General features: G+C 37.9%; 1 protein-coding gene across 1 annotated transcript; it reads left to right on the forward strand.

The window, feature by feature from the left end:
* The first annotated feature begins 3085 nt into the window (after positions 1 to 3085).
* LOC141802160 (26S proteasome regulatory subunit 4) lies at positions 3086 to 12671 on the forward strand. The gene is made up of 11 exons (XM_074685634.1): positions 3086 to 3147; positions 3672 to 3725; positions 4173 to 4269; positions 5689 to 5813; positions 5954 to 6139; positions 6268 to 6396; positions 6624 to 6720; positions 8090 to 8279; positions 9513 to 9664; positions 10053 to 10207; positions 12341 to 12671. The coding sequence occupies exons 1-11, from the start codon at positions 3145 to 3147 to the stop codon at positions 12473 to 12475; spliced, it is 1323 nt and encodes a 440-aa protein (XP_074541735.1). The 5' UTR covers positions 3086 to 3144; the 3' UTR covers positions 12476 to 12671.
* The last annotated feature ends 310 nt before the right edge of the window (positions 12672 to 12981 follow it).

The raw sequence follows: 12981 nt of genomic DNA on the forward strand, positions 1-12981 counted from the left end.
ATTGGTCTATTAATAATACCAAGAGAAAAGCTGTATTATTATTTTTTTTTTTTTACCCTTAAAGGAAAGCTTGAATTTCATGTGATGAGTGAGCAAGAGACCAACATTGACACTTTGTCAAGGAAATAGAGAAAGTTAATCATGACTCTAACTATGGATTACCTCAAAGGGAATATTTTTTAAGCTGAATGAATAAATTATTTAAGAATTGATAAATTAATTTTTACTCTTTAGTACTTTTAGTTAACTGCTGCTCACTTTACATTAGTAATAACTAATATATGGAGCATCTTGTTCCCCACAGGATCTGAAAGATGATGGTCTTTTAGTTGTACCTGTTAGCTAATGGTTGATTAAGCCCAATCGTATTTACATTTACAAAAAAAGAGAGAGAAAGCCATCAAAACCCAGATCTGCCAGGTAAAAGAGAGAATAACCAGTGACCCTAGCTTTATTTCTCGCTTAATAAAATATTGTTCTTGCTAAAAATGGCTTTTAAATGTAAGTAAATAGCTTAGCTAACATTTGCTTTAGCTAACTGCAAGCAATTGGTAATTAAAAACTGTAAAATAAATAAAGAAATAAATAATTTAAATTTCTGTTTGCATCCATTGTGGTGCACCCTGTGGATAGGGCTGAAGCTCTAATAACTTGAATTAGTTTGTCTCATGAATTTGTAAGTTGCATTTTTATACCCCCCAAAATCCAACCCTTTTCTTTTTACAGTGAAATATGTGACCAATGCAGATAATTTCAGGAAAGTGCTGTTTCTTCAGCATGCTGGAAACAGTCTGTCAGACACCTAACCCTCCCCCGATGATTACAGGCATTGAAAATCACAGTAAAGAAATGGTCGTTCTCATTGCTGATGGTCTCATTTGCTTTTGTAGTTCATATAGTGGCATCATTATCTCTTTCAACCTGTTCCATACACAATCAAGAAAACCTTATAGGAGCTTTAGCAGTTGTCATTTTAGTCACAAAACCCTATGGTTGTACAAGCATTCTTCTTTTCTCCTTTTGGCTGAAATCGAGGACCCATAAAAGTACTTCAAACTTTCAGAGGTAAAATGCTTTTATTATAACTGCAATTATGTTGTGCACAATTGGATAAAGAGTTGCTTTAATGAATTGCTGCAGCTTTGACTCACTGAGTTAAACTGTTCTTGAGTGTGTCCTTAATTATGCTTCTCCTTCAAATTATAAAAGGAATTTCAGTTTAAAAAAATCATTAATCAAAGTTTCTTTTGTGTTTTTGTATTTAACAACTAATTCTGAAAGTCAAACTCTACACAGTCATCGAGTCGGTAAATTGAAAGTGGGGAGAAGAAAAATAAATAGATATAAAGAAACAAATTTCTCCATTAACTCTCTGCTCCTTGAAATAATAAAACTGAATCTTGACTCCAACATCCTCCGCTCTTTGCTATGGAGACAATATCTGAGAATATTGATGCACATGCACACCACACACACAAATCCCTTGACGAAGCACACACACACACACACAAAATCCCAACAGAGAATGAGACTGTGTTAGAGATTTGTGCCTACACTGATAATAATAGCTTTGAGCAAACGCCTGTGTGTTTCTGTCTGTCAGTATGATTGTGTGTGCACTTATGCACATCTGTGGTCCAAGTGAACTCTCTGACAGATGCAGACACACAAACGCTCTTTTGTTGAAGCTTTTTTTCTGAGTCATGAAAACTCCCAGAGTAACTGACACTGCTGTAGTAACCACTGAGTTAGAGACAATTTCAAACACACTCTGTTGAAACACCCATGTGGGATTCAATATATGCATGATTCTGCCTATTTCTAATATGCAAACGAAAGGAGTAGAAAACTATTTGTGTAACATGATGAATGTGAGTGCACTAAACAAATTTCAGTTGTCGAAGGCCATGCCACATCTTTACATATGCAGATGTCTCATCTGTATGAGTGTAATGCAGGATGGAAAAAAGTCAGCATAAACCAAGGCTGTGAGCTACAGGAAGCCTTTGAGACTAATTACAGACATGCTAAGTGAGCCATGTGTTTAATCCATTGTATTTATGCAGTGTTTTTTATCCTCTTCACAGTGAAGCTTACAGGTCACGACTGAGCTGTAACCCTTGATGGTCAGAAATTAAACTGATGCAGAAGTGCAAAATAAGTGCGAAATTTGTAATAAAAGCTCTCATGCTTGTTTTTGTGAAGTGCGAAATATTGCACACCACAAAAACAAGCATGAGAGCTTTTATTACAAATATATGTTTACACTAAATTATATATGTTCATATAACTGTGCAAAAAAATGGTTGCAGTCTCTTTCACTTATTTCTCTACTTGTAAAACTCCATAGGGAGTGGATTTATTCATATCTCATCTGTTTTGATCATATCACTTGTACACTTGTACATGAGAAAGGCAGTGAGCATGGTGAAGCTATTTGCCAGGAGGTTAAAGACCTACATCAACTACAACTGTTTGCCTGTTTCAAGTAAGCAGTAATAGATGCTATCTGAAAATTGAGTTGGTGTCATTTATCAGAGAGCTTTTTTTGTCCAATATGGTTTAAATCCTATGATTTCATAACATAACATGTTAAATAATGGGGGGGGGGGGGGGGGGGGGGGGGGGGGGGGTACACTGAAATAATGACTGGCCAGTGACATAATGTTTTTGTTTGTTTGTTTTATTTTATTTTATTTTTTTCCAGGGATTTTCTGCTGGAAAAGATATGACAAGTAAGCGTTGTAAGCTGCAGGTGCGTATTGCAGGCTACACAGATAGCTCTTGCAATAATGTGCCAAAATGTTTTTATAAAGATCAAACTATGTCATATACTTATTTTTTTCCACCACAAATGGTTTACTAGAGGGGCAGGTATTATATCCTCAATTTTTCAGTCCGTAATTATTATGCACAGAAATAACTTTAACTATCTCTTCTTTCCCTTTTTAAATAGTTTCTTTTGCACTAAAAGCACTGAAAGTGCTGAACTCTTAAAAAATATTGGAAAATATGACACACAAAGAAAACGTATTTTGTGGACTGTTCCGCTGAGAGGAGGGAGCAGGTTTTTGTTTGGTCGGTGGTTTTTTCCTCGTCGAGTACCCGTAGTCGCGTGACGTAATCTCAAAGCGACGACTAACAATGGTAAGTGAGCAAGCAGTTTTCTTTTCGGCTCGTCTGTTTATGTTTTTCATTCATATTACTACAATTCAAACTTGTCATCACGTACTAGGAAATTTATTTTCACACTAGTGTTAAGTCTAAGTAAACGGTCTGTCTTTATTGGTGAATTAAAGCGTAAATATGAGCAGGTTTGAGCCTGCTGAGCAAAGGCTAGCCATGTTAGCTTTCTTTTTCCTTTTACGTTAAACGCTCCTCGAGCTCCGTTAGCAAAGTCATTCACACTGTGCACACCCATGTTTTATACTTTTGTGATATTTTGTGTCATAGCTGATCTCAGCAACATCAAGGAGTTTACATCTCTACTTATACGAGTTATTTCATGTAAATAGGGGTCTTTGTAAGTGTCGGCTACCACAGCTAACCTGGCTGTAAACATCGAGACACCTTGCTCTTAAATATGGGAAACCGTCGTTTGTAACGGCCTGACTGAATAGGAAAATTAGTGTACTCTCCAGTTTTATAGATACATGTGTTATATTCCATAGGGTCAAAACCAGAGCGGAGGCCACGGTCCAGGTGGAGGCAAGAAGGATGACAAGGTAAGAATGACACTGCTGATGTCAGCTAGTGTTGGACTTAATTGTCTGTAGTAGCGTTTATGTTGGCTTATAGGTTTGAGAAGTTCATTTTAAATTTGAATATTGTGAACAACTATGTAGTATGAACTTTTTATATGTCAGAAATTTCTTTAGTTGTGGAATATATATCTCTACAAAATCTTTTGATTGTATTATTTGGAATTTAAAAAACTCATTTCTGTTTGACAAACCATAAAAATATGGTATTATTTGTACACATCCAACAGGCTTCTTGCAACACTAATATAATCTTTTAGAGCTCTTAGAATTATCCATTTAACTTCAACATTGATATGACTTTGAAGATTAATGATTTAGTTAAAGACTTGCGTGTTTGTTTAACTTCGTAGTCGGTATGTTTTCAGTACCATTTCTGATACATAATAATCTACTTTTTGTGACTTAAAGGACAAGAAAAAGAAATATGAGCCTCCAATTCCCACCAGAGTTGGAAAGAAAAAGAAGAAGACCAAGGGACCTGATGCTGCTAGTAAACTACCTTTGGGTAAGGGACTCATCAGCAGAAAGCATGACTGGTGTTAAACCAAAGTTTTTAAGTTGTATGTGTATCAGTTTTCACTGCTGCACTGCTCTCCTGCCTTGTTTTTGAGCTTATCAGATACAAATCATTTTCACTTATTTTAGTAGGAAGTTGCAACAGTTATAGAAAATTGTGTGTTGGTGTTTGTCAAAAAGCTAGCTGATGAATATGATCAGTTACAATTAAGAACATTGGCACCACTAATAAGCTTCTCAACAGTGACTGCCTGGTTTAGTGTGTCTAAAATGAACATTTAAGATAAACGCAAAGTACTCTTGTTTTGACAAGCAGCATGAGCTCTCACCCATCAACCCCGCTCTGTCATTCCCTCTACTGATAAGTTTTGTATCCCATCACATGGGTCATCATCACCCCCACAGACCGATACAGTGGTGGAAAAAAAGGTTTTGGACACCCCATGAATTTGGGAAATATTGCAGTAAGAATCACTCTTAGGTCTTCAAGTGCAATTTCTTTTCGTACTTTCACTAAAAAAAATTAAATTAATTGGTTTCATATAAATGCATAAGAAATTTTGAGTATTTTGTCGTTTTGGTACCAGAGATCCACTAATCAAGGTTGTGCTTTTTATGAAAAGACACAATATTTGTTGCTCTTGCCTGTGTATACCCAGCACATTTGAAAATTCACCAGAGACAAAAATGGCTGAAATAAGAAACCTAACGCAGGGAACACACCTGAAGATACAGATTCTCAGCCTGGGAGGGTCCTTGGATAGCCAGGAAGTGCAGATGCAGTCTTTCAGTTGGATACAGTCGGAGGCTTAAGACATTAAATCAATGAATATGGAGAACAAATGAGTAACCGTTCATGTCACGGTCCTTTGAAAGTGTCTCCCCCTCAACAATGTGAAAGGCTTGTCTGGATTTTTTGTTCACTTTTGAACTCATTCTTTCTTATTTGTTTTTGATACAATGTTGAAAACAGAATATACTCAAACTGTCAAGAATTTAGTTTTATTACTTTTCGAAAACAATACACACAAAAAAATCATTTGTATGTGTTTGTATCTGTCTAATTCAGCCACACCTTTTAAAAACAAAAAAGGGGTTTTACATAAATGTTTCATGATATTATTTGAGGGTAATTTTAAGAGTATCTGAAGCCCTTTTTCCACCACTGTAGATAGGATTGTTTAGCAGCCACTGCCCACACATCACTACTCATGGCAAGTGGGTATCTCCCTTCACTGCTGTGTCAATAAGTTACACTCATGACATTCCCAGTGAAACCTCTTTTTGTTCCATCACAACCCATACAGCATTGACCATACGCCTCAAATGTGCAAGTTTTGGATAAAGCTGATGGTTTAATAACTGTTTTACATGAGCTTGACACATGTGGCCTCTTTCTTCCTTACAGTCACCCCTCACACTCAGTGCCGCCTGAAGCTGCTTAAACAAGAGCGGATCAAAGACTATCTACTGATGGAGGAGGAGTTCATCAGAAACCAGGAGCAAATGAAGCCTCTGGAGGAGAAACAGGAGGTCAGCCCAGTTACATTCGTACCTCATTGGCTGTGTGTTGCATATTTTTTTGTCTTTGAGTTGCTCACTTTAAGCTGACTTTCAACTTGTGAAAGACCAAATCTTAGCCTCCATAATTAACCCAGAACATCTTTTAACAGGAGGAGAGGTCGAAGGTGGATGACCTGCGAGGAACCCCCATGTCTGTGGGCACACTAGAGGAAATCATCGATGACAACCATGCTATCGTTTCCACCTCAGTGGGATCAGAGCACTACGTCAGCATTCTGTCGTTTGTGGATAAAGATCTGCTGGAGCCGGGCTGCTCTGTTCTGCTCAACCACAAGGTGAAATAAGTCAATGAGAATCCATGCTGAAAAATATATGTACTGTTTTTTTTTGGAAAGGTCATACCAATACTTGAAAAAACTGCTTTACTCAGATGTTCAATACATATTTTATTTAACACTTGTAGGTTCATGCTGTGATTGGAGTACTGATGGACGACACTGATCCCTTGGTGACAGTTATGAAGGTTGAGAAGGCACCTCAAGAAACCTACGCTGACATTGGAGGACTGGACAATCAGATCCAGGAAATAAAGGTATACTTAAACGTCTGATGTAATTAATTATTGTCAATTAAAGTAACTTAAAGAAGTTGAGGGAAGTTTGATGAAGAGAGGGCAATGCGTCATTACCGCATTTTGTGTCTCTCTCTCAAAAAAAAACATTATCAGAAATATGCTTCTCTGAAATTTAAGCTTGTTGGTTCATTTATTTGTTTGAGTTTGTTAATGATCTGATTGTCTTTTCTTGTTGTGTTAAACAGGAGTCAGTGGAGTTACCCCTCACACATCCAGAGTATTATGAAGAGATGGGCATCAAACCCCCTAAAGGTGTCATTCTATACGGACCACCAGGCACAGGTATGTGTTTCCATCAAACTGTCGTCGGGAGTTTTTGAAAAACGCTATCAAAACCCTTGAGAAGGCTAAGTCCCTCTAATTTTAACGTTTATTCTCCCTGAAGAAATTTTAAGATTAGCAAGAACTGAGAGACTAATTAAAGTACTTTTGAACTCACTATTAAACTTCTGATCATAAGAAAGTCAGGATATTTGTCCTGAAATTTGGTGTGTATAAAACACACTTTGAAATCCTTTTTGTTTTGCAAAAATTAGTTTAACCCAGAAGTTTGCACTTGGTGAACCAATCTGTACTTCTTTCCACTTTTATACATCATCAGGTCATAATGTGCTGGTTTGATCAGAAAAACTTGTATGTGTGAGACCACTTGGCAAACATAGTCTCAGGTCACAGGAAGTGGATCAGATAAAATCAGACTGTGCGTCATATCACCAGGCAGCTTGCATTCTGGATTTTTTTCTATTCGACGTTGGTGAAATAGATACTCAGCTGATGAGGTTTTAGGCTCTGGTGTCTAGGTTTCGAAATCTTTGTTGACTGAATGTTTGCTGTATCAAGACACCATGAACTTTTCTTTTCCAGCCTCATGCCATTACTATGCAGTTTTGTGGGTTTTTTAATGTAATATTGAGATGAAGAAGTTGCTTCCCCAGTTAGACATCCCTGGCAAAGTGCATTTGACCATCAGGGATGTTTTGTAAAGGGCACCACAGCGAGGAAGGGGACCGACTGTCACTAACCTCCTGCAGCCTCTCGCTACTGCCAAAGATGAAAGCCCTCTGCCCCCAGTTTCACAATGTGACTGTGACTCATCGATTAAAAAGATTAGCTCATTGGTGTGGTTATTATGTTTTTATTTGGTTGTGAAGATATGAATCAGCTGTGTGAGGTGTAAGTGTGACCTCGAAAGAACAGTGTCTGTCAAAGCGTCTGCATTTATACACATATAATGAGTTCCTAAGACATATCAAATAAGACCTCACCTTTTTGAAAGTGCATGAAGTGTTGAAACTGATGTAATTATGAATGAAGCCATAGAAAGAGCAGGTAGAATGGGGCAGGTGTGTGGGATATATTAAAGAAAATGTCAGGGATAACTGTCCAGTCCTCTGGAAATTGAAAAGCCACAGGTCTTTCTCTGAAATAATCACTAAAAGTGACATTTTGAATTTCAGCTGAAAATGTCTTCTGTTGGATACGATGTGTATCAGTTTAAATATTTAGAAATTGTAGTTTGGAGTATTTTAAAGACACCACAGACATAAAATAGAAACATTTATAAACACTAACAGGAGGCACATTAATAGAGATATTTTTATTTAAGTTTATTTGTGGCTGAGTATTAACTGCTCTATTTTGCATATTTTAGGTAAGACGCTGCTGGCAAAGGCTGTAGCCAATCAGACGTCCGCCACCTTCCTGCGCGTGGTGGGCTCAGAGCTGATCCAGAAGTACCTGGGAGACGGGCCCAAGCTGGTTAGAGAGCTGTTCAGGGTGGCAGAGGAACACGCACCATCTATTGTCTTCATCGATGAGATTGACGCCATCGGTACAAAGAGGTACGTTGATGTCTACTCAAAACAATATACAGCTGCTTTTTGACCAGGAGTACAGACACTGATCGTTCCAGGAACATCTCTTAAAGGAACCACCTGTTGTTTCCATTGCAGCATGAAGTACTGTGATGATAATAAAAGTCAGGACAGTGATTTATGAAGAGGCAATAAAGTCATTTTACTACATTACCAGTCCAAGGCAGAAAAAAAGACCAAGACCCAACATAACAAAGATCACAGGACAAAACAGCTCTGTTACAAGTGAAGTTACATTTAGTCTGTTGGCATGGGGGGAATAAAGCTCATGTTGTCCTGCTTTTTGCAATGAAAATTGATTCATTCGATCAAAACATGCAAGGAAATGATTTCTGATTGCAAGAATGTCTGAAATACTTGACTCATTACAAAAGGACTGGTTTCAAAAGCCGTGGCTAAAATCACCCTGTTACCGAGAAGGTGAGAAAGAGCACCTAAGCAGAGGTGATGTGTCACCTGCTGAGGACTCAGGAGAGGGTGACAAGGTGTTTGATTAGTAAGTGTGAAAACTGGCAGTGCCTGGTAAATATCAGGGCTTTTTTTAGATTAATTATTAACAGCATATGACAAATACAGGATCATTTTGTTTTTGTAATGATTGTGATGTTGAAATGCTGACTCGGCATTTCAACATATCGTTTTTCTGTGTCTCTATTAAACGTATTATTATTATGCATGGTTTTTATGGCACTTGACCGCTTTCAAATTTTGACCAAATCTAAATTAAATTTTAAACAGTTCAGCCTGTTCGGGAGATGAGAGCTTGTATTTATTGTAATCTTTTTTTTGTATTTTTTCTAACCCTATAATTTTCAAAATATTCAACTTTTTCAACAAAATTTTCCTCATTAAAATGAATGGAGATGTTCCATCAGCGCTGAAACCACACAGATATTTACTTTTTATGAGGTGTGTTTCATACAGTGATGCAATGTTTTTAAATTTTCTGCCCTTCCTCAGCATTTCATTATTTCAGCATCTGCTGCAAGAAAATGTAACTTCTCTAGTTAATCTAAAACGCATTTTGTTTCTAAATGAAAAGATGTCAGTTTTTATGAAGGTGTTAACACACAAAGAAAAACAAAACAAGAAGATAATGAGAAGGAGGTGCATGACTGGTTTTGGGCCCTCACAGTTGGATGTGATGAGTTTTTGGTGTTTGGATTTGGATTTCCAGACGTTTCTTGTGTTTTTTTAAAGGTATGACTCGAACTCTGGAGGAGAGAGGGAGATTCAGAGGACCATGTTGGAGCTGCTCAACCAACTGGACGGCTTCGACTCTCGGGGAGATGTGAAAGTTATCATGGCTACCAACCGGATAGAAACCTTGGACCCAGCCCTCATCAGACCAGGTCAGTGAAAGTCCAGATCGAGACATCGAGCTCTGTTTGCTGAACTGTGCAGGTTTTGGGAATGAATCCAGACATTGTGAGATTTCATGTCAGTGAAAACTGAGTTTCACCATCCTTAAAAATCAAATAAACCCCTTGACCTTTGTGGAGGTACTTCATTAAATTAAATCAAAGCAGACTTCTGATGATTGAACAAGTAGCTGTTTTCACGAAGCTGTTTCAGTAATTGCTCCCTCTAATGATTAAGATTTGATCACATGGTGCAGCACTGTGTGAACAAACACACTGGTTTGAAGAAAAGATGTTTGCATTGACTTCCTGCGTTAAAAGTCAGAGAATAACAGAGCTTTCTGTAGGTAATATGATGATTTTCTTTTCTCCCCCACAGGGAGAATTGACCGTAAGATCGAGTTTCCTTTGCCCGACGAGAAGACTAAAAGGAGGATCTTCCAGATCCACACCAGCCGCATGACAGTCGCAGATGATGTCACCCTTGATGACCTCATTCTGGCTAAAGATGACTTGTCAGGAGCCGACATCAAGGTGAGAATGAGAGCTTCTGTTAGCAGCTTAAACTGCTTTTCTCTCTGACTTCAAAAGTTAAATCCTGAATCTACCTGTTCAAACGTCCAGGAGCTGTGTGAAGGTGAGTAATTAGATCCACTGAGTTCATGTTTCCTCTTTGGTTTTCTTACGCTCCTTCTACCGGGGTATCAGTGAGGACAAAGCTGCGTTGTTGGGGTTATGTCCCATCAAAGTGCATCTGTACTCAATCTGTTTTCTGCATTTGGCCCGGCCTGCTTTTCTGACTGCAGCCACGTATTGATTATATGAGTGTTTGGCAGCGAGCCAGCTCACTCTGTGGCCAAATGGGAAGAAGAAAACAATGTGAAGCTGTCTGAGGGAGAGCCACACCGACTGTTTTCTTCATTATTGTAGCATCAACACATGTAATGGTGTTTACCGAACACATTCAGCTACCATTAACTCAGCTCTGCTGCCCTCGTGTGGCAGTCTGACAGAAAGACACCTTCAATGTGAGATCTTCAGCGTGCAAATGTCTCATGAATTTCACTTTTGTATAAAGTAAACACTTAAGTATCACAACAAATGTATTTTATATGTGAATCTTTATCAGTTCTGAAATGTTGTTGGTTATCCATCATCAAGTTTTTCTCACAGAGTTAGGCGAACTTTTACCATGTAAAAACTGACCCATCAAATAATGTAAAAAAAAAAAAAAACTTTTTAATTGAACTGAGATGCTTATTTACCATTTTAACAAAATCCCCCCAAAATATTGCTGTATCATTTTATTAATGATAGGTTTTTATGGCTGGGGCGATATGCTTTTCTCCTGATTCAATTCTTTTACAACTTTTTGGGTACCTATTTGATTTAAATTGGGATTCTTTTTGATAATTACGATTTTTTTTCTTTTTGGATTTTCAGTTTGCTTTTTTAACACTAGAACATGTAGAAAAGTTGAATGATGATGATTATGATGTCTACAGTCTATCTTAGGAGCCAAATCCCCCACCACCACCACCACCACCACCACCACCACCACCACACAAAAAAAAAAAAATACACAGGGATCTGATGATGTTTTTTTGTCAAAAATATCCAATTTGAAAAAAAAAAAAGTATACAAAGAGTCCTTATAATTCAATTTTTTCTCCCACCCTTATATATTTTTTGTGTCACATTTCACACAAAGGGCACTTTTAGCAACTTTTCTTGTAAAGTTTTTAGTAAATATGCATTCTTTCAATCTAGAAAATACTTATCTTTAAAAATGAGTAACAATTTAGATATTTTACTGCAACCTCTTGAAAATAAGCAATAATTTTCTTGAAAAAAAAAGTGGTGGTAGAATACAATTTTCAGAAAGTGAAGGAAATTGTATATCATGTTGATGAGATAGAGGTCTTTGAAACTCATGTATTAAATATGCTGTAGAATTGTATGGAACTTACTTTAATAATCCCGAAACGGAAATTCAGGATATGTTTTATGTCTTTGCAGGGTTAAGCTATTGCTCAGGTGAAACAAAAAATGTGCTTTGATATTTGATTTTTCAGAGGCTGTGATAATTACGAATCCAGATCTTTTATGGTTGCACATTTTTTCACAGTGTTGGTTAAAAACAGGAACCTATCACATTGCTTGTATCCAACCCAGTCACAGTACCAGGAATCATTGCCCGTGTTTCCTGGCGTGTATCATACTCCCTGATTCTGACGTCACCAACACACAGCTCTATTTCTGAAGGGCCTGATAGCTAGCTGTCACATCCACCTACATTTAGTTTATGTCATGTCTCTCTAAATCCACTCTATTTCATAAAATCAACTTTGACTAAATAGATCAGCTGTTTCTTTCCTGGTTGTTCCTGCAAATCATCTCTTTCCACATTTCACCTGGCAGCTGTTTTCCTTTCACACGTGTTACTAGTTTGCCCTGTCGAGCAGGAAGCTAAACACACACAGCCCGACTGAATGACAACACAACATCATCATCATCATCATCACTGCGTCTTGTCCCCTCTTCAGTAGATTGAGCCTCCACAGTCATTCATCATCAGTTCATCCAGTGTGTGAAGGAATCATTTATTAAAGCTTGTAGCTTGTTGTTGATTTGTTTTCCTCTCCCTGTCCTCCCTGTGTCCTCCAGGCCATCTGCACAGAAGCCGGCCTCATGGCTCTGCGGGAGCGCCGTATGAAAGTCACCAATGAAGACTTCAAGAAGTCCAAGGAAAACGTCCTGTACAAAAAGCAGGAGGGCACACCAGAGGGGCTTTACCTCTAACCTTCAAACTTTTACAGATCCCTCACTCTCACCCCTTCCTTATCTACCGCTGTGTGAAAGACAGGAGGCAGCAGCTGAGTCGGCCGTCTCCTCAGAGAGAGTTTTGATATATTTTGTGCATGTAATGTCCCGCTTATCCCACTCTCCTGTTACCGTTATGTGTAAAGACAATAAATAAAAAAACAAAAAGCAGAAGTGTGTTGTTTTTATCTCTAAATAAATGGCTTTATCACTTTTCTATCAGAGCGTTTTGCTCTCGGCAGCACTCTCTCAAATGTTGTTTGCACAGAGGCAGCATCTGTTGATGTCTGCTTCTTATTGGATTTCTGTGTATTGAACTCATTGCTGTGCTGTAATATCTTGGGATAATTAATCACGTCAATAATCAAGTAAGATCAGTCTGTGTAGCTGCCCTCAGTGTCACGAACATAGTTGTATTAATATGCAAAGTCATGTTTTCTCCTTACTTTTGCCTTCCTTGCTTACTCCCTGAGGATGTTACCTGT

Source organism: Halichoeres trimaculatus, unplaced genomic scaffold (assembly GCF_033239565.1).
Source record: "Halichoeres trimaculatus isolate MK-OKI-2021-1 unplaced genomic scaffold, fHalTri1.1 fHalTri1_scaffold_13, whole genome shotgun sequence".
In the NCBI taxonomy this organism is placed as follows: Eukaryota; Metazoa; Chordata; class Actinopteri; order Labriformes; family Labridae; genus Halichoeres; species Halichoeres trimaculatus.

Bases quoted from the DNA above. Each gene is read 5' to 3' on its own strand.
- LOC141802160 (XM_074685634.1), top strand. The intron at 4,270-5,688 runs GTAAGGGACTCA...TCTTCCTTACAG, and splicing joins TGCTAGTAAACTACCTTTGG to TCACCCCTCACACTCAGTGC. The intron at 10,208-12,340 runs GTGAGAATGAGA...TGTGTCCTCCAG, and splicing joins TGTCAGGAGCCGACATCAAG to GCCATCTGCACAGAAGCCGG.